The sequence below is a fragment of the Sebastes fasciatus genome, chromosome 6 (assembly GCF_043250625.1).
Source record: "Sebastes fasciatus isolate fSebFas1 chromosome 6, fSebFas1.pri, whole genome shotgun sequence".
NCBI classification, from domain to species: domain Eukaryota; kingdom Metazoa; phylum Chordata; class Actinopteri; order Perciformes; family Sebastidae; genus Sebastes; species Sebastes fasciatus.
Genome location: NC_133800.1, coordinates 13,732,028 through 13,758,958, shown reverse-complemented (window position 1 = coordinate 13,758,958; position 26,931 = coordinate 13,732,028). Strand labels below are relative to the sequence as shown.

Here is a 26,931-nt window from a genome sequence, read left to right as displayed (position 1 = left end):
GCCTCAGGAACTGGGCCACAGAAGAAAGGTCTTAGTTATCCTGGTTATCACAAAAACATATGTCAAAATGAAGCCTTCTTCTTTTTAACCTGGCCATATCTGCCATTGAAGTAGCCTGGCTCAAGACCTCTGAATCCTCCCTTCATCTCAGCAATTGAGTTCATTCAAGTGTGCTATTAGTATACTTCTTTTAAACTTAAAATAAGAGAGTATACTTTCGGTTTACTTTTTATGTACTTATCAGAGATATACTTCACAAAAGTATACATAGTTTACTTGGCTCATACTGACAAGTATACAGAAAAGTCTAAGTATACTTGGCTTATAGGCCTACTTGTACTTAAAGGGACTGTTTCTAACTTCTTACACGTATAAATCACCCGGGTCAGTGTCCCATGCGCGCTCGCGTGTGGCTACGCTGTTCAGACAAGATTCCAACACAAACTAGTGAACTCTAGTGAAGCCCGTCTTGCTAAACAGTGTTGGCCGCGGTTGTAGTTCGCGGGGGAGACCGTAGCTTTGGTCTCCAGGGCCGGAGTCTCTGCTCCTCTGCTCCTCTGCCTGCTTGCCTTCACTGACAGCTTGCTCCACCTCACATTCATGCACGTACACTACACACTGCAGAAGACTTCGTAGCTTTGTAGACTTCGTAGCTCTGAAACGTGGACGTTTGTGCAGAAATAAATGCTGTAGCTCCTCCAGACCAACAGAGGTTTTCCTTGTCTTGTGAAGTGACGGGGCTTCGCAGCGAGAAACGTTATCGTCTCTGACCGGGTGCCGGTGTCTCGGGACACCGGGAGGGAGGCTGAAGCAGGAAAAGCCGACACTAGGATGGATGATAATAAGGATGATTCATGGAGAGACCTTCGTCTGGTCAGCTAACATTACTGCCAAGCAGGTGAAATATAGAGTGATCTCGTGCTTTTAGCTGACGTGTGTCGCCTCACTGTTTTGAGCGATGCTCGTTCATGTCTATTTAGAGCGAGCAAGCGCGAGCCCAACACTGACTTTCGTTGACTTAACAGCCACAGGTGTCGCTGTTAACAAGCATTTCTGATTCTTACATAGAGTCCCTTTAATCTTTTGATCGAGATATACTTAAGAAAAGTATAATTTAGTATTCTTGCCTTATAGGCCTACAGAAAGGTATACTTGTAGTTGTACTTACTTGTTGATAAAGAAGCCTATTAAAGTGTAAGTCAGTGTGATTATCAGGCCACTATTGAGGACACCAACATCATGTCCTAAATATTTTTAAAGGCAATTTGTGAGTTTAGCAATCTGGGGAGGAGTTCACATTCAACAATCACACGTGGTGTGTATTTTTACAGGCTGCAGTGTTATTTTTAGACCCATTCAGTCTGATTATCTCATGGAAAAACAAGTCATTTGGCTACGGTTAAGCACTCTGTTGTCATGGTTACAGTCTCTTAGGTTACATTAGGTTTGTCTTCCATCATGGAGAGTCTGATCATCACCATTTACAGCTCCAGTTATATTATGTTCCAGTCCTACTACTCAGTCTGTAATGATCACACAGACAATCCATTCATGATGAGCAGCAGCGACCTCTGCTGGTGTGAACCAGTAACTACTACTAGGAGCACTACAGGAGGGTTTTAAATAAAGTTTATTTAATGTGGCCACCCTAGCAACCACCTTTACTACATCCATGGCAACCACACGACGCGGTGATAAAGATAAACATTGCTCGGTAGCTATCACAGAGATATAATCACTACATTTATTATCAAACTGCCGTGTAGTAGACAACTTTTTATATCTCTCAAATGTTTAAAAATGTCAAGAAGAGCAGGAGAAAAGGGCGAACTGTTGGGACGACTGACGAGCTAACGTTAGCCTCCATAGCTAAGCTTATATAGAGTTACATGACAGAGAGGATACTGCTGGATAACTAACGATGTAACGTTACACTCGCTGTGTAATTAATAATAATGAAATAATTAATGTAATTAACAATAATAATTCTGTTTGTATGGTGTTTTGTAAGAGGATATATTGCTCCTACTAGCTAATATAGACACCTTGTGTGTACATACTACTGTTGCATGTAGTATGCACACAATTGGGACATACTACTTTGTCATAACATTGCATCTTGAACTTTGATACTTTTGCTCATGTATTTGCTGTGCAGAGGATTGTGGGTCAGAATAGCCTTTTGCATTTGACATACTATGTTTTGGGATATATCAAATCTTTCCTGGCATACTAAATAGTATGGTATTATGAGTATTGGAGTGCACATCTGGTTGCATTCCTCTGAGCAAGAGGGTCAATGTCTGTGCAATGTTATGATGAGGTAGTATGTACTGCATAACAATTGGGACAAAGTTATAATAAAGTTGTATGTCCCAATTGTGTGCATACTGCATGCAACAGTACCTACTTTATAAGTGCAGCTGCGGTACGTACTGAAGTAAAAAGAAAAAGTATGTGATTTGGAACGCAGCACTTGTGTGTTACTTGGTTACTCATGGTGATGTCTTCAGTGTTCCATTATCGGACGCCACTAGAGGAAGCTCGATGCAAAATGTATTCAATGTATACCTTCCATTTTCTGTTATATACTGCATTACTATCAGCTGTTGTGTTTTGCTTTCTCTACATGAATGTGAGCAGGGAGACTCCAGCAGTGTCCAGCAGGTCTGCACATCACCTCCTGTCAGCAATGACAGCGAAGATCAGAGGCTCGCCAGGCAGAGAGCTGCTCAGTTTCTCAGGGAAGCCGAGACAAACAGGAGGCAGTAAGTTTAAAGCTTCTCAGTGTTATTTATTTCATATCTAATTCTAAATCTTTAAACACGTAACTTTCACTGTACAGCTACAATGGGTGGATAACATGATTAGAAAGCTTTACAATAAGTGAAATTCAACATTACCACAAACTCTTCTTCTTCTTCTTCTTCTTCTTCTTCTTCTTCTTCTTCTTCTTCTTCTTCTTCTTCTTCTTTTTCACCACTGCGGATCTTCTGTTTCCATGTCTTCCTGTCCTCTGCATCTTCCTCCGTCGCACCAACCACCTGCATATCCTCCCTCACCACATCTATAAACCTCGTCTTTGGCCTTCCTCTTTTCCTCTTGCCTAGCAGCTCCATCTTCAGCATCCTTCTCCCAGTATACCCAGTATATCTCTCCTTTGCACATGTCCAAACCATCTCAATCTCGCCTGTCGCTCGCTTTTTCTCCAAACCGTCTAACCTGAGCTGTCCCTCTAATATACTTATTCAACAACATTACCACAAACCACAGCCTCAAAACATTACATCATATATAAGCTTCAAAAGATGGTATTCACTGTTAGGAATAATGTACTAGATTGCATGACATTGTAATGTGTTTGTTTTGTTTTGTCCAGTCCTGTGTTTCATCTGTGTTTGTATGTAACTTTTGGCCCAAATTGCTTCACTTACATGTTTTGAATGAGGAGTAAAATAAAACTCTCATACAACCTCGACAATAGCAAGAACTGATCTGGTGCAGCTGAGTCAGTACTGTAAAGGAGACATGCTAAACCCATTTTATACTTTTCACTTTCATGCTGAAAACAGAAAAGTAAGGCACATTCCTTATTTGTGCTGTATTAATATAACCAATCACGAAACCACTGTAACACGTCAAATCAATTCTTGAGCTTTTGGGAGAGTTAACACCTTAATATCGGTGTGTCTTCACTGGTCAATGATGTAATTTAAGTTGTCTCCTCTTTCTTCACAGGATTGAAAAGTTGGAGAAAGAGAGGACGCTGAGTGTTCAGTGCAGAAAGAATGGCTGGACGGATGTGCCGGGAGAAGTGGAAGAGTACGAGAAAGTGCTGGAGGAAGAAAGAAATGCTGAGAGTGGGTCTTTCTTTGCATTACACTGTGCTTACATTTTCCCCAGATGTTTTAATGTGGCAGGCTGAGAGGGCCTCTGAGACAGAATTATTACCATGGGGTATAAAATACTCTACTGTGAGGATTTATATCCAGTTGCTTTTTTAATGGCTACTCCCTGGAAGTGGAGTCATAAACTAATGTTAACGGAAACATCCACCCTCAACACTTTACCACTTTGATAAAAAAACAAAAAAAAACAGCTATTCATAACGTTTTTTGCATTTTCTTTCTTTAGAGATGAATCTTCAAAAGCAGCTAGTGAAGATTCATAATGGTGTGAGGAAGTTTCAGAGACAGCTAATAGATGTGAAGCCGACTCCTGAGTGTAAGTTTTATACCATACAGTTTTATTCTATCAGTCATTCATCTTGTGAGACATTCAGTACTTTTTTGTCATCATTTATATCAATATTTGTGACATTCTGCTACATAAATATGTGAAAGTGTGGTGATTGCAGTGTCATAATCATGTACAATGAAAATCAGAGTGTTATTAATGTTCCTGCAATTCTACTTGGTTTGTTTTCAGTGATTGAAAGACTGAAGGAAATAATGTCAGAGGTGGAAATCTCAATAAATGCCCTAAAAGAGGACCAGCGGTCATGGTAACAGGATACACTGAACAACTTTAGACCAACTTTGACTCAGTAACCAGAAAAGTAGAAACCCTTATACGATATAATGCCCTTTAAGAAATACCACTTTTAACTTATAATGTTCAGTTAATTACATACACACACAGAGAGCACAAAATTAGAGACACACACAATTTAATATAATGCAATACAATACATATTTAATCTAATAAAAAAAAAAATAGATAAATAAAAGTTAAAACTATTAAAAAATTAAACGGGTATGTACACCCAAGTACGCAGGCAAGTAACAGCCTCTGATCAATGTTAGCTCCACACTGGGAATGAATACATGTACTCTAATGAAAATATGATGACAGTCCTCCTTTGTGTTTCTCTGCTCCTCTCAGCTTTGAGGAGCTTCTGAAGGAGGAGAGGACGTGCAGACAGGAGATTGCTGCTTATGAGAAGAAGATTGAAAACTTGAGCCTAGCTGTCAAATCAGACCCCAAACTACACCCAGCTCCCACTGTGAAGGTCTCCCTCTCCTCATCTTCCTCCTTTCTGTATTTTCTCTGTTGTCCATCATTTCTACAAGGAAAAGAGGAGGGAGAGCCAAGTTTGAGTATTGAATCTTAGAATTAGAGTGTGATAAATAAATACCACAGGATTACTGCTTTTGAGCTGTTGAAACAGAAAAAACATGTTTTGAAATTATAAGAACGTTTTCTTAATACATTTTACAAAGTGTTAGGAGTCAACAGAAAAATTCCTATGTCTTTTTTCAAAATGCATCCAGAATTTGGACCCCATGCAGCATTTCATTCATTGCATTTTGTTTGTCCATAAGACCAAACCCCCGGACAGAGACCTCCCTGCAGAGGTCAGTGCACTGGAGGCTTTCCTGCTGAAGACTGGAGGCCCGTGTGGTGGCTGGGACCAATATGACCACCAAGCCTTCCTAAAAGTAACACATCATTGTTATTCTGTTTTGTTGTATTGAAAATGCTCATTCCTTCTGCCACCTTTCACTTGCAGATCATTGCACACAGTCACTGAACACCAACAGTCTTGTAGCAGATGCAAGACAAAGGTTAATTGCTGTAAGATCCCTGTCTGACCTACTCTAATCCGTTTGATTTACAGGTGTGGACAAAGCACAGCGGGCAACCGGCCTACAGGAAAGAGGCCAAGCTGTACCTGCCTGGTAAAACACTGGAGGAGATAGAACAACACGAGGACTGGCATCAGGAGCTGATCCACCTACAGGACAAAAAGAGAGAGGTGGAGCAGGACTTCGAATTAACTTATTTCCTCAGTGTCCCGCAACTGTCCCGAATTCTACTTTCAACTCTCCCAGACTTGACAACCAACATCCCAAATTGAATTTCCTTTTTTCCATTCTACATTCTAAATATAGTTTTATTATAAACTATTTATTTAAAACTCTCATCACTTCATTCTATTCTATTCTATTATTTTTTTTAAATATAATTTCAACATCTTCAAAATTATGTTTGTATGTACAATATAGTCCAACCTCTATTATAAATTTGGAAAGAGATAACTGCATACTCAACCTTAATTCAAAAAAGTGTTGGGTGCTCTTGGAAAATGGGGAAAAAATCAGGATAGAAGAAGGAAGGCAATCCAGGCACTTAAAAAGACCTTAGCCTAAGCTTAAAAGCCCTGACAAAGACCTACAGTGGTTGAAACATGATTTTTTTTAATGATTTAGCCACTATAATAAAGGCTTGTTAATATATTTCCTTCCTCACTTGTTCTAATATTTTTGAGTGTCTGGATTGCCTTCCTATCTCTGCTATAAATTGATTAATTTACTTTACTTTACTTTGACTTTATTGTCCACCTTAGTGGAAATTTGTCTTTGGCTTCTATAGTACATAAAAGATAAATTCAAACACGACACAGCATACCACCAGGACAATAAAAAAAACAACAACAAAAAAAAGAAAAAACAAACAAAAAAATAGTTTCCAATAGTATGCCTACAGGGCTTGTACACTTGTATTCCATTAACTTCAGTTACAGTTGTCTTTATCCTGTATTAAACTGGGAGCTCAGAAAGAGCTGTTTGGTAGCTGTGGTACTGTCTTCTAAATATTTCATGGTTTCCATTTTTGCTACTTGTCTTCATACCAAACCCAGGCTATTCAGCGGTGGAAAGCCAGCAAGCATCAGGCACTCCAGACCAGAATACAGCGTCAGGAGGAGGTGGAGGAGGCAGGAAGGAGAGAGAAGGAGGCCAAGAGCCAGGCCCACCAACACAGGTGAGTCAGAAGAAGAGCAGAATAGAAAATAAAAAACAGAATGACGAGGTGTAGCAGACATTGATTCCATGGGTAAAGCAGTGAAATGCACCCTCAAGTCATAAGATCCCACCAGATCTGATGAGCACCCAAAGTGTGTCATTGGTCACCTTAAATAAAGGTGAATTTGGGGACTTTATTTGCTCATAGTCTTTGTTATTGTCACTTTGGTGTCATGTCTGTTTAAGTGTGTTTTATCCTCTTCTGTTTAAGGACTGAGGAGGAGAGGAGGGAGGCGATGAGACGAATGGAGCAGTGGAAGGAAGAGAAGAGGAGGAGCGAGGAACAGGAGGAGGAGCAGAGGCTGGCTAAGGAGATACAAATGAGGAGACAGGCAAAGGTGCTTTTGCGTGTGTGAAAAGTAATTTTAATGTAGTTGTGCTTCATCAAAGATAGTGCTTCTGTATTGGTATGTACTTATCTCTGTGTTTCTGAATTTATTTGGCATGAAAATTGATACGCATACGCATAGGTGCATGGTTGGTGCCCTTAGCTTTATCAAAATGATTTCTGTTTATCAGGAAGAGCGTCGCCGGCAGCTGGAGGTGAAGCTGACCGTTGAGGAGCAGCTACGACTGAGGAGAGAGGAGGAGGAGGAACAGGGGATGAGGAGGAGAGAGGAGGAACAGAGGGAGATGGATGAGAGGAGAAGGGAGGCAGCAAAGGGCATCAAACGCTTTAATGAAAGGGTACGAATTCTGAGAATCACAGAGACACTAAGAAACACCAGTTGTTTGATCTGTTTTGCCTGGTGTTACCGCTTTCAAGGGCCAGGCTGTCTCACTAGAGCACAGTTATTGTTTTGTGAGGTTGCGATGTATTTAAGAGATGGCTAATGTTAGAAGAGAAGTCACTAAACTATGTAAAATACAAAGCTTGTCTCTGCCTTTTTGCAGGATCTTCACAAGGTGGAGGCAAAGCTTCAGGAGAAACAGCTGAGGGAAAAAGAGGAAGAGGAAAGACAGATGAGAATCACTGCTAAGTTGAAGGAGAAGGTAAGGGTTGCACAGTGAACAAGTCACAAACATTTTAATCACAAAATGTAAAGATCTTAAATAAATGGGGTTGTGGGTTTAGGTAAAGGTTAATGTTTGTTCTTCATTCAGGGGGATGGTCATGTCAGCAGAGACCCCTCCAGACTTACTCGTCCCACTAAGGGTTGGGAGGAGCGAATGAAACACGTTGGACCTTCAGGAGGAGGGCCTTTGCTACAGATGTTTCACAGGTCTGATTGCCCCAACTTTTACACAATCACTAGGTCAGGTTTCTATTTGGAAACCTGTGGGTAATAATAGGTGAATCACTGAAATCTCCTGCCATCTTGTTGCAGAGCTGTTCCCACTTGGAGACAAGGCCTGTGATGAGATACAATGGAAGTCAACTGAAGAGTCCTTAAATGCATTCAGAATTCAGTTTTCTGTCTTTATGGAAATTAGATTAAATGCACACAACAGGACCTCAACACCAGATTGTGCCTTTCTTTGAATCTACTGTGTGCTGCTATGAATTAAATTAACTTGCATTTTACAGAAATGTTATTTTAAATAAAAGCTTTTGTAAACTTCACAACTTCTCATCTCTGGTGGTGCTCTGTTAAAAATGGTGGACTGACAACAGTGTTTTGGGGTATTCACAGCAAAAGTAATATCCAACAATACAATTTTTTCTTTTTTTTAATATCTTATTTTCAAATTTTTTTAGTTTACCAAATATAAAAAACATACAAAACACAAACTCACACAAACATGGCTCCAAATTCCCTCCCTATATCCCAGCCACATACAAACTGAAAAAGAACCATACTCAAAAGGAGTAGGCTAGTTAACGATCAATTTAATTAAATAGGATATAGAAGAAACAAATTAAATACACAAATAAAGAAATCATAAATAGCGAGATGCAGTGTTCTGACTTATTCAGATGACTAATGATGTATCAAGCCTGACAATTTTGTTATATCAAATCCGATATAAGTGTTGGTAAGGAGTCCATATAGGTCAAATAGGGTTGCCAAATCTTCAGAAAGGTGTTGTATTCATTTCTCAGGGTATATGTGATCTTTTCAAGTGGAATGCATCTGTTCATTTCCAGAAGCCATCTAGATATGAGGAGACGGGAATCAGACTTCCATGTAATTGCTATACACTTCCTGGCATAGAGCTATTTCTAAAAACTTTTTTTGAAAATTTCTTAAAGGTGTACTAATGACTGTGAAATTCCCTAATAAGCAAATTTGCAGATCCAATGGGAAGGTAAATCCTGTAAATCTTGTCATAATGTCAGAGAAGTCCTGCCAAAAGATGTTAAGTTTTGTACATGAGGTGCAATAATGCAAAAAAGAGCCCTCCTCTATACCACATCTAAAACACATATTTGAGATCTCAGATCTATATTTATGCAATCTCTGTGGAACAATACAATTTGTATAATGTGTACTGGTTGTGCCTTCAATAGGAATATAAAACTTCTGAATTACCCCTGCTCTGTGCATTGATGTGCAGTGTGTGAGCTTTTATTTTGAAAACCAAACGTACCGGAAAAGATTCCTCATAGGTGCGGATGCAAAGATGGCGGAAGAGGAGAGCCAGTTTGAAGCATTTGAGCAAATAGACTTTTTAAGAGATAGACATGTACGGTTCTTCCAGAGAACACTTCAGATATTACCTGAGAGATACGCCTCGCTGGAAACAACCAGGTACATTCACTGGAACAACACATGTTGCTTTAGTTTCTGTGTTTGAGTGAAGAACTTCGATTAGCATTCAAGCTAGCAGAGGCTCATCCGCTTTGAATGGAGGCTAATGCTACTTAGCTTAGCTTAGCTTGCTAACAGCAGCAGTGGTTGTGAAGTTATGACAGGTTGGCTTTTAGACTAATTAGAGGACATTGAGAGGTGATTTTATCAGAGGAATAAGTGATTTGAAAGTGAACTTAAAGGAAAATGTATTATGTAAGTTAGACAGGTTCTTCATTTGTAAACTTAATAAGAATAATATCTTAATTGTTAGTCAATCAGGCTCTTAAAACCCAGTAATGTGATGTGACTGTTCACTGCCACTCTCTGATTTGATGCACATCACTGACCATTCATTCATTCTTGCAGCTTTCATATGTGTGGCTCCTGCTGTCCATCAATATTAAATGAGTAAACATTAATAGGTGATTTTAGCATAGGAATAAGGCTAATTTGAAAGTGAACTTAAAGGAAAATGTAATGTGTAAGTTGAACAGGTTCTTCATTTGTAAACTTAACAACATTAATATCTTAATTGTTAGCCAATCAGGCTGTTTTTTTTATTTATTGTTTTGAGTTTGGTTTTATCACCCAGTAATGTGATGTGACTGTTCACTGCCACTCTCTGATTTGATGCACAGCACTGACCATGCATTCATTCATTCATTCTTGTAGCTTGCAGATGTGGCTCCTTCTGTCCATCAATATTAAATGAGTAAACATTAATAGGTGATTTTATCATAGTAGTAAGGCTGATTTGAAAGTGAACTTAAAGGAAAATGTAATGTGTAAGTTGGACAGGTTCTTAATTTGTAAACTTAACAAATATCTCTGCAGTACAAGCTGAACTTTAACAGACAACGTTAATTGTTAGCCAATCAGGCTATTTTCTTAATATATTGTTTGGTTTTATCCCCCAGTAATGTGACTGTTCACTGCCACACTGATTTGATGCACATCACTGACCATTCATTCATCCTTGCAGCTTGCATATGTGTGGCTCCTGCTGTCCATCAATATTACATGAGTAAACATTAATAGGTGATTTTATCATAGGAGTAAGGCTGATTTGAAAGTGAACTTAAAGGAAAATGTAATGTTTAAGTTGGACATGTTCTTCATTTGTGAACTTAACAACATTAATATCTTAATTGTTAGCCAATCAGGCTGTTTTTTTTAATGTATTGTTTTGAGTTTGGTTTTATCACCCAGTAATGTAATGTGACTGTTCACTGCCACACTCTGATTTGATGCACAGCACTGACCATGCATTCATTCATATCTTGTTGCTTGGCTCCTTCTGTCCATCAATATTAGGTTCTTCATTTGTAAACTTAACAAATATCTCTGCAGTACAAGCTGAACTTAAACAACCAACGTTAATTGTTAGCCAATCAGGCTATTTTTTAATATATTCTTTTGAGTTTGGTTTTATCACCCAGTAATGTAAAGTGACACACTCTGATTTGATGCCCAGCACTGACCATGCATTCATTCTTGTAGCTTGCATATGTGGCTCCTTCTGTCCATCAATATTAAATGATTCATTAATAAGATTGCCCTCTGCCCTCTTTCCAGGTTAACGATCATATTTTTTGCCCTGTCTGGTCTCGATGTGCTGGATGCTCTGGATGTGATTGATAGGAATACCATGATTGAGTGGATCTACTCGCTACAGGTTCTGCCCACAGAGGACCGTAAGTCTCATATCTTCTCACTTTTTAGTTAATCATAAAAAAGGTTTGCAGTATAAGTATACATTGTCAATAAGAACATACATAACAAAGGTTCACATGAAGCAGCAAATCAAAAGGTTGCTGTCAAAGCAACTAATAACATCATGAGTAAGTTGAATGGAGCGTAATCACCTCTGACACACACACAGGGCTTCATGTGATTTGGAATGTACTCACGGTTTCATAATTTCCAGGGCAGGGAGCTTTAGTGAGGTGGATGGTGGTGTGTGAATGTGCACATAAAAAAAAAAAACTTCAAGGAGTTTCGTGTGGAAACGACAGAAGCGTAAATACTTCCTGAAATATCTGAGGTAAATTATTCTCTTAATGTTATGGAATGTGTGTATGTAAGGGTCTAATGGTTTCATCAGGGTGGGAGAGAGGGAAAACTTCAGAGCTTTCAAACTTCAAAGTATGTGAAATATTTTCACACTTTTTGGATTTTGAAACAGATTTTGGCCTCCACAGGTCCTCCTCACCTCTCCTGTTCCAACCGTACCCCTGTTCATCAGGAAATGTTTGTCTCTAAATATTTAATGACTTGTTTTCAAGCCGCTTTGTGCCATCTGTTTAGATGCCCAGTTTGTTCATTATTCAAGACACCAACAGAAACCATGTCGGGATAGCCACGCTTGATTGGTCTCATTTTTGCTGCTGCCATATGTTTGGTGTCTTGCCTGGTTTTCTGTTATTAGGTGAAAATACAGCTTGGGAGGCACTTGAGATTTCCTAATGTGTCACTTCTGTCCCTGATGTTGTTGTAGGTACCATTTTCAAAATTGAGTTAGCAGTTTTGTTTTCGACATTAGAATGCTAAAAATACACAAATATTGTAGACATTTTCTGTCTTGAATACAAATTCAAGAATAAGTGAGCATTGCACTTCTGATCATGTAGTGCAACATGATCAATGTATTGTAATCCATTTCAATCAGAAATAGGGATATGATGTGTCCAACATTCAAAAACATTGTTCTAAGAGTAGTTAGGTTGACATATGTTGAAACTGAGTGTAGCATATTTGTTCACTCTTTGCAGTATGATGACATTTTGTTAATTGGGTTCTGCCGTAACTAATGTTTCTATAATGGCCAGTAGATGGCAGCAGTACACTTTTTTAACCAGCTGAGCATCTTTGCAGCACCTTGCAGAAGGTCAATACAGACAGAGTGAGACCTAGTTTGTGAGACAGTAAAACAGAGTAGGGCTTTCTTGTTCCAGTTTCTCTTGATGTTAACCAGTTCATATTCCTGTCTAACATCTCTACCTTCTCTTCTCCTGTTATTCTCTTCCAGAAGCTAACCTTAGTCGTTGTGGCTTTCGAGGATCGTCACATATTGGAATTCCTTACAGCACTAAGGTACTGCCTTACCACACACTGTTTTTAGACCTGATCCCAAGTTTACCACCCCCCCCCTTTGTATTAGTCTAAAGATATATTTTGGGTAAACCTATTCACTGCTGTGATCACGTTTCTCTATTTTCCAATTTGCATTAATCATTAATCCCTCTCAAAATGTTTAAGCCATTTCAATCATTGTTTACATGCACACTAATATTCTACTATTATTCAGAATATGACAATATTTCGAATTTGATACGGGCCATGTAAACAGTATATTTCATTTGGATATTCCGAATTAGGCCTTATTCTGAATGGAGCATTTTCCAATTAAAACACGTAGGATATGACAATATTATTTGGGTTTTAGGAGCATTCTTTGGACATGAATACTGCACATTCAAATATGCGTCTCACTTTGGGTTTTTACCACAGCTTGTGACACAAAGGCTCTTGCCTGTTTACGGCCAACTCTGTGCATTGTATACAAACCAACTATCCATCCAACAGTTTGCAAGGCTGGGGTAGAGATGCATGTCCAAAAGAAAAGCCCACATTTACTGGACAGAAGGAGAAACACGCCTAAACATTTTGAAAGACTTGGATATCAACCGGTTTTTGGATATGCGCAGATACAGCAACAGTGACCTTTTAAAGAATCCTATTTTGACAGCTGCATGTAAACGGGAATATTAGTCTAATATTAATTTTCATTAGCCATGTAAACAGCTTAGTAGGAATATTGTCTTTTTTGGAATAAGGGCAAAAAACTGAATATTTTGTGCACGTAAACGTAGTCATTATTTTACCAATCTGTTCTTTCACATCAGGGGGTCTGGGCCATTTCCTGTTTTATTAGAATCATCTCAGCAGATGTAATATTACCAGTTATTGTAATAGATGTGTTTGTCACATTTGGCATTACTTATCTATCCCCACAGAGACATAGTTGTGGATATAATGGCATTGCCAACCCAAGTCATTTCCCCAAAAAGGTCTATTCTAGCTGTCTGTAGAGAGCTAAATACTTGATCTGTCTGGTCTTGTCATTGTTTTTAAACTGCTTTTTTTCCCCACCAGGTGTTTCTTTTAATAAGTTGTATGAATAATATCTCATTTTGATATATTTCTTCAGGGTCCAGGTGTGCTCCATCCATATGACAGCGGCCACGTAGCCATGACCTACACCGGGCTGTGCTCGCTGTTAATACTGGGAGACGACCTGAGCCGTGTGAACAAACAGGCCTGTCTGGCTGGTCTCAGAGCACTGCAGCTGGAGGACGGCAGGTTAGTGAACAAATATACTCACCCACACACACACACAAATTTGCACACTTTACACTCTGATCTACGCTGGCACTTTAACTCTGACTCAAATGTACCTGAGGTCATATGAACACTAGCGGTCTTAATGCGGACTGACATAGACTCCCGTTTTGTCCACACACACAGACACACACACACACACAAACACTCAGACACACACACATCGTGTATATCATGTCTGGCAGATAACACTATCTTCAGACATAAATATATCTGAGTTAACCCGTTAGCCATTTCAGCTGACAGGCTTTATTTTATGATATGATTTGACTTAAATGCTACAAATTCTGAGCATTTTCAACTGTGTGTGTAACTCTCTTGTCTTTGTTGCTTCTTGTGTCTGTGTGTCTCCTTGCTTCCAGTTTCTACGCAGTGCCAGAAGGAAGTGAAAATGATATACGGTTTATCTACTGTGCAGCTAGTATCTGTTATATGCTGGATGACTGGTCAGGCATGGACATCCAAAAGGCCATTGAGTACATCAGAGGAAGTTTGGTGAGTAGATGTCTAAACCGTAGAATGAGGCATTAAACTGTAGGGAGAATAGGACGTTTTTGGTACAACCTCTGTTCTGCACCATTCAAAGCAGTGCCTCTCCACTTGAATGGAGATAAAAGGCCACCCACATTCTGTAGGTGGCACTCTGCCTAGAAATACTTCATTTATAATAAATGTGTGTCTGCATCATGGTCTTAAAGCTGCAGCAGAGGTTTTTCCACCTCACCAGGAGAAAAACCTGTTTCAATTTTATGATGTGGCACTTGAGTGATATGTTTGTCAGATTGTTGACTGATGTGTAACTCAACCCTTACTTTAGCCTCAGTTGTTTTTCCATCAGACGTGAGTTTGACATCAATGCAGACTGTGTGAGGTATTGTCTTCATGCCCCAGTGTCATCTCAGTCTCGTGTACAACTCAAGTCCCCAGAGCATAGAGATGGTCCAATTCACCTCTAAACTTCAGCCTATTTTAAGTTGGAGACATTTAACAGTGTTTCATTACATAGTTTCTCTATTGTGGGCAGGGTGTGTATGACTCTGTATTTCTCTCTCTCACACAGGCAGGAGAGAGAGGGAGGGAAAGCTCCGTTTATTAGTTAACAGATAACTGTGATTCATGTCTGAAAAGTATATTTATACACTTGCCACATACTGGTGGGTGGATTCCAAAATATCTTAGGCAATGCAAGTTACTCGTTGGTGATTGAGTATACAGAAACCACCAGATGATAGCTGGTTTTGTGTTGAAAATCCCAGGAGAGTAGACAAGTTACCAGCCACACTGAAGTTTCACTTACATTTGGACGGCGCCAGGTTTCCATTTTCCAACCTTATTGTTATGATCAGACACACAGACATACAAGAACTCAACCTTGTTAGTTTTTCCTAAGTGACTGCCATCTGTTGTTGTACTATTGCTTTGAAACTTGTCACAGTTTCAGGGAACATACGGTTGGGTTAAAGCAAGTGATCAAGTTTTGCAGGTTGATGAAACCTTATTCCTTTTCTTTCTATGAAGAGAAATAACCAGGTCCTCATGTGTCGTCCCAAAACAAGGTCATGGAGCGTGCTCATTTTGAGCTGCTCTGTTGCATTAAAAAAAGTTGAGATACGTTCCAAATCACTTTTTCTTATATCTTTTAGTACGTACTGCAGCTGCTCTTACAAAGTACGTACTGTTGCATGTAGTATGCATACAATTGGGACATACTACTTCATCAAAACATTGCGCCTTGAACTTTGACCCTCTTGCTCATATATCCGCTGTACAGAGGATTGTGGGTCAGAATAGCCAGAAAAGCATGCTGGCTTGCATACTGCATTTGACATACTATGTATTGTGATTAGGGCTGTCAAAGTTAACGTGATAATAACGCATCAACGCAAATTCATTTTAACGTCACTAATTTCTTTAACGCATTAACAAAATAGATCTTCCAGAGGTTGTACCGGGCTCAGTTTTAAAGCTAGAAGAAATTACTGGTATCATATGAACCTATAAAAACCTAAGAAATCCATTGGTACCAACCATGTCATACTAGCCTGACACAAAGGAGGTTAACGCTCTGAACTTGCTAAATTTTGGCGAGGAAAACTGTCATGGCTATTTTCAAAGGGGTCCATTGACCTGAAAATGGGTTCTATAGGTACCCACAAGTCTCCCCTTTACAGACATGCCCACTTTATGATAATCACATGCAGTTTTGGGCAAGTTATAGTCAAGTCAGCACACTGACACACTGACAGCTGTTGTTGCCTTCTGGGCTTGAGTTTGTCAAGTTATGACTTGAGCATATTTTTTTATGCTAAATGCAGTACCTGTGAGAGTTTCTGGACAATATTTGTCATTGTTTTGTGTTAATTGATTTCCAAAAATAAATATATACGTACATTTGCATACAGCAGCATATTTGCCCACTCCCATGTTGATAAGAGTAATACATGACAAATCTCCCTTTAAGGTACATTTTGAACAAAGCCTCAAGACTCAGTTTGAGAATGACACATCACTTTTGAGCAGCTCTGTTAAAACAGCTGGGAAGGCACGTTTTTGTTTGTTTGTGTGGACATCTTAAAATTCAGTTTTAAACTATGCCTCACAATTTTATTTGTATGCTTTTAAAAGAGAGGTTCAGTATGAATAAATACATGGAATAAATGCATGCAGTTCTGACACTAATCTCTTTCCACGCTCACATTAGCCTTTCATGACTGATGAAATATTGCTTGTAATTAAATGGCTCTTCTTTGTCCTCCACACAGTCGTACGACAATGGGTTTGGCCAGGGAGCCGGGAGAGAGTCACATGGTGAGCATTATCTTGTAATGGTTTATACAGTGGTTACAGATGTCAAAAATGTGAGTTTGAAAGCTGTATGCACACCAGGGAGTCGTCTGGTAAGTCGGAGAAGAAGAGTACAAATGTACACACTACGTAGCTCAGATCTAAACGTCTGATTTATGAATATCATCAAGGTTCATATCAGATCAAATGTTATGGGTGCGTTGGCGGTGTTGTAGTCAAGGGCATGAAAGTGGCTGATGGGAGTAACTGGTTTAAAGGATTAGCCATTAAAATCCATCGCTGTAGATACATTGTCCTCATTAATCCCCCCCCACACACACACACTCAAATTAAACATTATTATTCTGACACAAAAGCCTTCATCCTAGGCTTTAGCTAGACTGCTATCCTAGGTAGCATCTCCTGTCAACTTTGTGACAGCCTGCATGAAATAAATCAACAGAAATAAAACAGTTTTAAAGAGCAGATCCTAGAGCATCTGTGTAGTTTCCCTCCTTGTGATAAATTAAACTTCTATGATTGCAGTCTTCATTGAGACTCCGCTCTCTTCTGCAAACCTGCCAACTCTCTCAGTGCTGATTACACATCAGTAGAGACATACAGTAGATGCTCATTACCCATCCACCCTTGAAGTGTGTGTTTGTTCAAGACCTCCCGCACTGTGCACTTTGAAATTGCACAGACTTAAAATTTGCACTGTTTTTGTAGATTATTGTGTTTCTGTGCAGTTCAATATGGGAAACATGGTATTACAGACACTAGGGTGCCAGGGAAATAAATCAGCTTTCTCCATGTGTATGTATTCAGTGTGGTTGGCTTTTATCTCACTGCCTCCTCCTTTTCCAGGATTTTCTTCATCTTTAGGCTATGCACTCTCGTTTTCCAAAGACTTCTTTTTTTCCCTTAAATGCACTTGGAAAAATTCCCAATTGTTGGTTTCCATGAATAACGCACTGTGGCCCATGAAATAGTTGCCTTCAGGTGTGAATATTTGTCCCAACCTACTGTTTTGGATTTCCCACAGTTGTGTTTGATTCAGATTTATATTCATCCCCCCCGCCCCCGAGTTTCCTGTGCCTCCAGCAGATAGTGAGCTAGACACGTTTGTTTGGCAGATTTACACCCCTGACCCCACACACTTCACCCTTACCTTTTCTTTGTTTCTCTCCATCACACAAACACAGATAAGCAGCCAGGGATGGTGGTGATGTTTATGGATGAGTTAAAGGCATGGTGATAATGAAAGCAGCTGACAGTTGGGTTGTAGAGGGTGATGGAGATCTGCTGCCTGGGTTAGTGGCTGTACTGATAACAGCCTGTCATCAATCGATGAACACACTCATGTTTGTATGAGCTGTAGAGACACTGCATTCAATTTCAGTTGCAAGTTTTCAATTATTGTGCAGGAAAGTATAAAAAAAAAGCAGCCATAACAGCCATTTTCCTCACTAGCTCACTTTTTAAGGTTGTAGCGGGCTCAGAGTGAAGATACTAGTATCATGTGGAACTAGAACCTAAGAAATCCAATGGTACCAGCCATGTCATACTAGCTTGTGGAGAAGGAGGCTGAATAACGCTTCAAATGCTTAATTTTGGCGAGGAAAAGCTATCATGGTTTCTCCTTTACAGACGTGCCCACTTTATGATAATCACATGCAATTTTAGGCAAGTCAAAGGCAAGTCAGCACACTGACACACTGACAGCTGTTGTTGCCTGTAGGGCTTGAGTGTGCCATGTTATGATTTGAGCATATTTTTAATGCTAAACGCAGTACCTGTGAGGGTTTCTGGACAATATTTGTCTTGTTTTGTGTTGTTAATTGATTTCCAATAATAAAAATATATATACATTTGCATAAAGCAGCATATTTCCCCCATCCTATGTTGCTAAGATTATTAAATATTTGACAAATCTCCCTTTAAGCTACATTTTGAATACATAAAAACGTGCAATTAATTGTGATTAACTATGGACAATCATGCGATTAATTGTGATTAAATATTTAATCGATTGACCGCCCTAATTTCTTTATATTCATACGAAACACAAGGTATCGCCACATTGTGATAGCTTCAAAGGAAAGGTGTGAAGTAAGAGTAGCTGCATGCTATCAAATATTTGGCAGTAAAAGAGCCCACATGCAGACACACCCTCCGTTTTTACTGCAGCGCCCTGTAATCATCTAGTTGTCTGTCATCAAAACATGTCGGGATGAACCATTGAAACCACTTTTTAATTTTAATACATTGTCAAAAAATCATTAGTCTCTATTAATTGAATTCATTTGTGTCATGAGTTGTCGTCATCCACTGTGTATGTGACATGCACCTCCCTTTTTCCAGGCGGCTGGACGTACTGCGCCATAGCCTCTCTGTGTCTAATGGGTCGACTAGAGGAGGCGCTGAGTCAGCGAGAGCTTGACAGGATCCGGCGCTGGTGCATCATGAGGCAGCAGAGCGGCTTCCACGGGCGCCCCAACAAACCTGTAGACACATGCTACTCCTTTTGGGTGGGAGCTACGCTAGAGGTACAGACCGGTGTAACAGACACGTATTCACATACAGACTCCTGCATGCATTGACATGTTTAGTGTATTTTGCCTCAGATTTTCTGCACTTTTGCACCATTTTCTCATGAGAGAGTAGTTTTGGAAAGTGTACCGGCATGCACTAAATAACATGGGGCATTTTTTAAATGGCACTGTATAAACTTGCACTGTTGAAACAACTGGGTTAATCCCCCCCCACACCCACACCGCCACGCACTCACACAACCTAAAAAGAACTTGTGAGCAAACCTTTCAGCATGTGGGTCATAACTATGCCAGAGGTACATACATGCACACACATGGTCCAGAAAACTGTGAGCTAAACTGCAACTAGCTATGAGTAAGCCAGCGATACAACCACACACACACGCACACATAAACAAACACGATGCAGGGAAACTGTGAATTTCTGGGTCAAAACTGTGCCAGGGGGACAAATACGCACGCACAAACAAAATATTTGTATATGGCAAAAGTGCACTATGGCAAACATTAAGGCTTGATGTTTCCTCCACTAGTATCTGTATAGATGGAGAATGCAGTAACTCACCTTGTGTGAAATTGAATGCAATGATACAAGCATTATCTCACTCTCTAAACATGATGATTAAGAAAAGTAATGAACAACTCTGTGATTTATAGTTGTTTAGTTTTTGTGTTTGCTCCCAAATGTCATGGTAAACCTTCTCTCTCCTTCCCCTCTTCTTCTCTCACACCCTTCCCCCACCGCCCCTCTTTCCCAGCTGTTAGATGTTTTCCAGTATACGAACTTTGACAAGAACAGGAGCTTCATCCTGTCCACGCAGGATCGGTTGGTGGGGGGATTCGCCAAGTGGCCGGACAGCCATCCAGGTAAATGATTTGACTTGCAGAGGTGGCTATTACAGGAACATCTTGCAATAGACGCTCACAGTCACTAGATAGAGTGCAAATATAAAGACACTAGAGGAAAGCCAATTGCATAATACTGTCATGGTTGTTTATTAGTGGTAAGAATCACCAGAGGCCGCACGATACGATAATATCACGATACAATCTTAATTTGATTTTAAACATTTTGTGAGTATTGCAAAAACATTTATTACCTTTTTCCAACTGCAAATTATGCAGTTTGTCAACATCTGGTTTATGTAATGAGGTACAGTTTTCACTCAGTTCATCTTAGAGTTTTCATTCACATATCTTGAGGTGAGAGGTCAAGGGACCCCTTTGAAAATGGCCTTGCCTGTTTTTCCTCGTCAAAATGTAGTGTAACTTTAGAGAATTACTTGGCGTTCTTCCCGACTAACGTAACATGGCATCGTTCATACCAATCAATTCCTTGGGTTTTGTAGTTTTATATGATACCAGTATCTTCACTCTAGCTTTAAGACTGAGCCCGCTACAACCTCTAAAAGACAGAATAGCGGCCGGTCCCGCTGGCGGTCCGTCGGATTATTAAGAGGTTAATAGTTTGTATAATAAAAGATCGATACTTGACGTCCGTGTATTAATACAATATTGCCAACGCAAAAGATACTATGCTGTATTTTTTCCCCCACCCTTATTGTTTATATGGATCTTTTGTCAATGTTAATGTTTTTGTATCTGTAGGGGGATTTCTGTCAAAGTAAGAACCAGAATGGCACTCGGAGAGCGCAGACCCTCTCCGTTCAGCTTGCGCCGTCATCCACGTGTATTTTTGTTTATGTTTAGATCAGCTGTATGTAGCGGAGCATCGTAAAACACTTCATTCAAACTGGACAGAAACAAAATAAAACTCACCTAAACCGTCGTCGTTACTCTTTCCAACAATCACCAAGTGTGCTTTGGTCGAACTCAACTGTCATTTCACAGAGTTTAATGTGAAAAAAATGCAGATTCTACAGTTGTTCCCCCCCACACCCCGGTCTCTCTCTGTCTCTCTCTCTCTGAAGGAAGAAGGTGGGGTCATGCGTCATCAACGCGTCATCAGTTTCACTGCGCATGTGTTATACCCAGAGGTCTTAATGTTTTGACTGATCGTAATGCTCAAAAAAATTCCTGAATCCGGACCTTGATCCGGATCGCCACCAAAATCTAATGGATTGTTCATTGTGCCACACCCCACCCCTCCAAAAAATGTCATTCAATCAAATTCATTCGAGACTTTTGGAGTAATCCTCCAAACGGACAAACCAACAAACGAACGCTGGTGAAAACATAACCTCCTTCTTAGGCCTTTGGTCTTGGCGGAGGTAATTACACAAATCCCATGTGCTTATACAGCTATAAGGGCAACAGGAGTAGAGTACATTGGTGGGGTTGAATGGCATGTTTAATATCCATGAGGTGGAAACACAATTAGACTATGTAGAGGTTGCTGTTCAACTTATTGTTGCTGTTTATTTTTCAAATAGCTTCAAAGATATCTCATCAAGGACAAAACGATGTTGGAACTAAGCAGTTTCAATTTCTTTTCTTTCCTCTCTTTGGGCTGAACAGTTTGTACTCGGCCCTGCACAGGTGCAGAGAGGTCAGGGTGGAGTTGTGGTTGGCAGTTTTACTTGAGATCAATGGAAAAGCTCTTGTAATCTTAAACTTCAATGGTGCACATGCTTGTGTATGTGTTCTTGTGTTCTTACCCGCCCTTGTGATGCGTAATTGATGAGGCGATTGTTCATAGGTAGCCAGAGGATATAGGAGATCAAGCTCCTCCTCACATTACAGGAACAAGGCGGGGAAGATAGGCTGGAAGAAACAATGACGCAAAACAGAAGCTGTATTGACAAAAGCCTCATAAATATTACTGGACAAAAGAGGGTTTTAGGAAATAAAAGGGACTCTTTTGCAGCATGGGTACAGATAGCATTGGACTTGAATGTACTTGAACAGAGAAGTTATTGTGCACCGCTACTGATGTATAGGATCTGGTCTGGGAAGATAGGATGGTAACAATAACGTAGAACAAAAGAAGGTGGTGCTGTGTAATTGTCAAGCAGATCTGGACCAAATATAAACAGATGTACTTTGAACATTTCACACAACCTGGTTCTGTTCACAGTTGTTCTTTAAGAAGGAATTCAGGTCATCAACATCAGTTTTGATATTTCATGTTAGGAACAGTTGGTATTATGTAGCAACAGGGTGGTTAAAATTTCAACCCAAATTGATTGGATAGAGTCTGAAGCATCTGTTCTTATGAGCCCAAGAAACGGATCCACAGCTCTTTTCATTGCACAAGTGATGGACCACAGATCAAAACATAAGAATTTGCTGTTGCTATTGCTTTTGTAAAGTGTCCTGTATTGATTAGTTTGAAAGGTTTCTATGCTGAAAATCCATTCTCCGATTAGGTAATATGATTAACAGTATGTGATGCCGCATACACAACTTGCTCCTGTTTTGGCCGACAGCTTTTGTTGAAGCAATCCCTGCCAACTGAACTGAACAGCACAGCGGAGCTCATTTCTTGACGGAATTGACAGAATTGACAGAACGGCCAAAGCAACATAGAGGAAAGCCTTGCTGTATCCGGGAATCTCCGCCTTTATAACCTCAACAACAGACAGTTATCGTAATCAAAGTGCAGCAGGAGGCAGCTGTTTTCAGCAAAAATGCTCTAAAAACCCACTTTACACTACCTGCTCAGCAACAAACAGCAGACGGACTCAGTTAGCGACGAGCTGATGAACATAGTGGAGCATTTAGAGACAGATATTTTTCTCAAGAGTTGGTGGAGACCAAAAACAACTAGCACAGAGTGTACCAGTACTGTGTGTACTGGACTTACATTTGCCAGGTAGCCAAAAACACAACTCCAAATGAATGCCAATGTTGCTCCGTAACTGCTGGTTGTGTAAATAAGCAACTGTTTGCTAACAAGTTCACCATTTCAACTTAAAAGGTGATATGTCAATGTTGTATTCACAACTTGTTTTCCGCTGCTCCCAAGTGGCTAAAAAAAGGGTTAAAATTTGCATGTTATATTATATTATAGTACATATACCAATGAAGATCTGCACGTTGTTTAAGACTTAGTATTCTCATTAAAATCACAAGATAAATGTCCGTTACTCTGAAGTACTGCTGGGCAATAATTCAATAATATTGTTAAACGACTTGTAGTGGAATGATATCGTAGTCTTACCTTGTTAATGTTCTGCAAATTTCTGTTGTTCAATTTACTTATTCTGAACTAGCTGTAACTAAAAACCTAAATTTAATTATTTCATGTGTCATTTTGTATACAATTACCCCATATCACAATTTATGATATAAAACCTAAATTGAAAAATATCCTCATTAAATCCAGACATTCTTCTTCTTCTGTAAAACCTTGAGTTTGAATCCATATGAATCCTGATTGATGCAGCTAATGGTGCTTTGATTGATTTTGATGTCTGTGTCCAATCATCTGTCACTTCATTATTATTCACTTACTGGTCCATTTACTGGCTTGTGCAGCTTTTACACTGGTCCCAGAGGAGGTAAAGGTCCATGGGGCCAACTCTATGCATTATTTATGTCTTCTTAAAGGAGCAGTACAACAAAAACAACAATGCTTCTGCATAATGGTGTTTTTATGGGTAATTAGGTTGTTGTTGTTGTTTTGTATTGATTCCGTATCAGTAATGGAAAGTGAGGTGACAAACATTATTGTCTTCTTAGCTCTGATTACGTCTACAGACCTGTCACATGCAGGTGCTTCTGCCATGATGCATGTTTACCATCTCTGACCTAGTTTCTCTCTTTTCCCCTCCTTTCTCTCACTCTTTCATCCCTCACTCGCTATGCTCCCCATTTCTTCCCCTCTCTCTCTCTCTGCATTTCCTGTCCACCAGACCCTCTCCATGCCTACTTAGGACTGTGCGGTTTGTCTCTGATCGGAGAGCCCAGTCTGAGGAAGGTCCACCCAGCTCTTAACATCACCCAGAGAGCCTTTCAGCATGTCCAGCAGCTGCAGCAGACATGGAGGGACAGCACCGGCAGCTGTAGCAGACAGCACTGACAGCAGGATGATCCACAGCTCTGCCTCTGAACAGGTTCAGTAACCGGGAAACATCTAACAGTAGTCAGTCAGAGGCAGCTGGACTTTTGCTGTTTGTCTTGAAGACGTTTGGCCGCTCATCTGAGAGGCCTCAGGAATCAGGAAGGTTTTTAAGACCCCAGTTACACAGTAGTAACTTCGGGGAGCTAATTTTAAGTCCATCTAAGGTGACTTTTCTGTTAAGCAATATACGCCACACTTTTTTTTTGCTGCCTTTTTATTATTATACTTTAGTAAATAATGTGCATTGTGGTTTGTGGAGATGAAATTATGTGCCAGAAAGTAAAATTTGAGTCACTGGAGACTCGAAGAAATTCCAGATGCCTCAATTTTGCAAACTTTTTAGATGCAGTTTTGGAAGCGTCCTGCTCCGCTTTGTAGTCAACAACCACAATCTGCTGTTAACCTTCCTAGCCAAGGATGAACTGACTCACCTCACAAGGATATAAGAAACAAAGTAAACGTTATTCACTGAGAGCCCAAGGACGGCTTAGGGAACAGCTAATTTGTGTCTTTAAATGGTTCTGCAGTAACTGGTGGCTTCAGTAGCTGAAAGTGAGTGGGCTGGTGTAATGTTATGTGAATCAACTAGATACATGTCCCTGTATATTACAAAAATATAGCAAATAAGTTCCTCATTTTTGTTCACAAACCGCTATCAGCCCAGAGGTAATTTTGGGGGTGAAATTTGGACACTGTTGAGACAAAATCACTTTAAGATTAACATCCTCAGACAAAAAACAGCCCATGGCACTCTGCTCCCTATATGATATGTTTTGCCTCTCTGCCCCTCTAACATCTCCATCCTCACGTTGCTCTTGAATCTCTTCAAAGCCTCGAGCTCTCCAGTCCCAAAGGTGATACCAGCCATGTTTCTCACTTCAGCTCCCTGCAGTTTCACCACTACAGGCCTTGTTCAGTGGTCACGAGAGATTTAAATGATAATAGAACCACTGGGGAGAAATCCATAGAAAAGGCAGCTAAGAGCCAACAACCACCCCAACAGGCAAATCTATAACTAAAGAAAAAAAATCAAAAAGTCGTAGAAAGTAAAAATAGTTTATCTCCAGGCTTTATTATTTCAGATCACAACATTTTTTAATTTATTGTTTACATTTTTCCAGAGGCTAACAGAAAAATAGATTGGGCCTTTAAAAACGAGGGTAAAATCCCTTTCCTAAGGTAGTAACTGTCCATTTTAGCAGCACATCCCTCTGACTCCTGAACCCTGAACTGATCCCAGTTACCTACCCTCCTTCACCAGCATCCACACTCCCTGTAAGGCACTAGTCAGCCTGAAATCAATACAAGAAAGATGAGGCAGTGGCTTCATAACTTGGGGGAATTTATTCTTTTGAACAGCGCTGTTATTGACATGTTATTTTCAGAACAGAAAAGACACAGGGCAAAAACAAAGAACAATGCACATGAGCAGAATGTGCCAAAGAGAGTCAGGTTACGGAAACAACTGTTATCCAACACAACGCGTCCCTTTGAGTCCTACAATGCCACTCTCAGCTCACACAAGCAACCTTTGCGCCTTCTTTCCCTTGAGCTGAGCTATAGTTTTATATCCTAATAAGATCCTTGAACATGGTGACACATAGTGAACTGAAGTTGAGCTGTTCCTCTTGACACATTAATGCTCTGATATCCAGTAAGGGACATTTCCAGTTTCACAGGTTCCTCCATTACCCCTGCTGAAGCCACACCCGTTCATTATAAGACACTGTCACAGCCAACACCTGCTCCCTGAGATGACAAGTGAGGAGACAACAACACTGCAGAAATACAGTGACCTGTCTCCAACATGTTACCTCTGGAAGTCCACTATGTTTAGCACCAGCTCTGACTGGCGATGAAAATATAATATCGCCTCTGTGGATTTCCTTCCACCATCTAAAATGAAGCTGTACTTGGCCTCGTCTCCCTTCCCGCCAAGTTGCCCTCTTTTTTCAGACTTAGAAAGCAGAGCAGGCAGACAGAGGAAAGCAGATCGGAGGAGAGGAGAGGAGAGGTGAATAAATAAATAATTTGACACATCTATTATTAAAAGTGAACTGTCGGAGGCTGGACTCTCCTCTCTGAAACCTCAACCAAACCCCCAGTGTTATATAGCCTTATTTTGGTGCACAACAATTGCATTTTAGCCAACTGCATCTTATATTGCTGTGTTGTTTTATGTTGCTGTTTTGCCTATAAGACGGAAGGCTTTGCTACAGTTCCTCTTGCTGACTTCTCTCCTGCCATTTTATTTTATTTTTCTGTTAGTTACCATAAAATATTTTTAATAATTTCACCTTTGGGAAAGTTCAGCTATGACTTTCATTACTGCTGCTGATTTGAGCCCTCAGACACACAAATACTATTATAATAAAAGCTTAATGAAATTAGATTTAGATAGTTATTCTCCGTATAATATTCTGGTACCAATCTATTTTGTAAATTAGTCCTAAATCTGAGAGTCAAACATGCACTGAACGGGAACGACCACGTCTCCCATGCATCTTCTAAAGTGACTTTTACTACTTTACAACGCCTCTTTGCTGGGTCCTTTAGTGTACATAGGCCAAGTCACATGGCGAGACCACACTCTCAAACATGACTCTGAAATGTGCCTCACGTAG

At 40.0% G+C, this 26,931-nt stretch overlaps 2 protein-coding genes across 5 annotated transcripts; both read left to right on the top strand.

Moving 5' to 3' along the window:
• The first annotated feature begins 832 nt into the window (after positions 1-832).
• ccdc112 (coiled-coil domain containing 112) lies at positions 833-8,370 on the top strand. 4 transcript variants are annotated; one of them, XM_074637736.1, is made up of 14 exons: positions 833-898; positions 2,644-2,768; positions 3,739-3,860; positions 4,135-4,224; positions 4,429-4,504; positions 4,885-5,011; positions 5,325-5,441; positions 5,621-5,758; positions 6,644-6,765; positions 7,018-7,144; positions 7,326-7,493; positions 7,701-7,799; positions 7,911-8,029; positions 8,135-8,370. In XM_074637736.1, the coding sequence occupies exons 1-14, from the start codon at positions 836-838 to the stop codon at positions 8,163-8,165; spliced, it is 1,524 nt and encodes a 507-aa protein (XP_074493837.1). In that variant the 5' UTR covers positions 833-835; the 3' UTR covers positions 8,166-8,370. The 4 variants fall into 4 exon arrangements, with proteins under 4 accessions (XP_074493837.1, XP_074493838.1, XP_074493839.1 ...); XM_074637737.1 differs by lacking the exon at positions 833-898 and adding an exon at positions 1,647-1,714; XM_074637738.1 differs by lacking the exon at positions 833-898 and adding an exon at positions 2,533-2,556.
• Positions 8,371-9,339: 969 nt separating this feature from the next.
• On the top strand, positions 9,340-25,354 carry pggt1b (protein geranylgeranyltransferase type I, beta subunit). The gene is made up of 9 exons (XM_074637735.1): positions 9,340-9,499; positions 11,117-11,235; positions 12,570-12,634; positions 13,752-13,903; positions 14,305-14,437; positions 16,705-16,750; positions 19,091-19,275; positions 20,040-20,148; positions 24,099-25,354. The coding sequence occupies exons 1-9, from the start codon at positions 9,372-9,374 to the stop codon at positions 24,263-24,265; spliced, it is 1,104 nt and encodes a 367-aa protein (XP_074493836.1). The 5' UTR covers positions 9,340-9,371; the 3' UTR covers positions 24,266-25,354.
• The last annotated feature ends 1,577 nt before the right edge of the window (positions 25,355-26,931 follow it).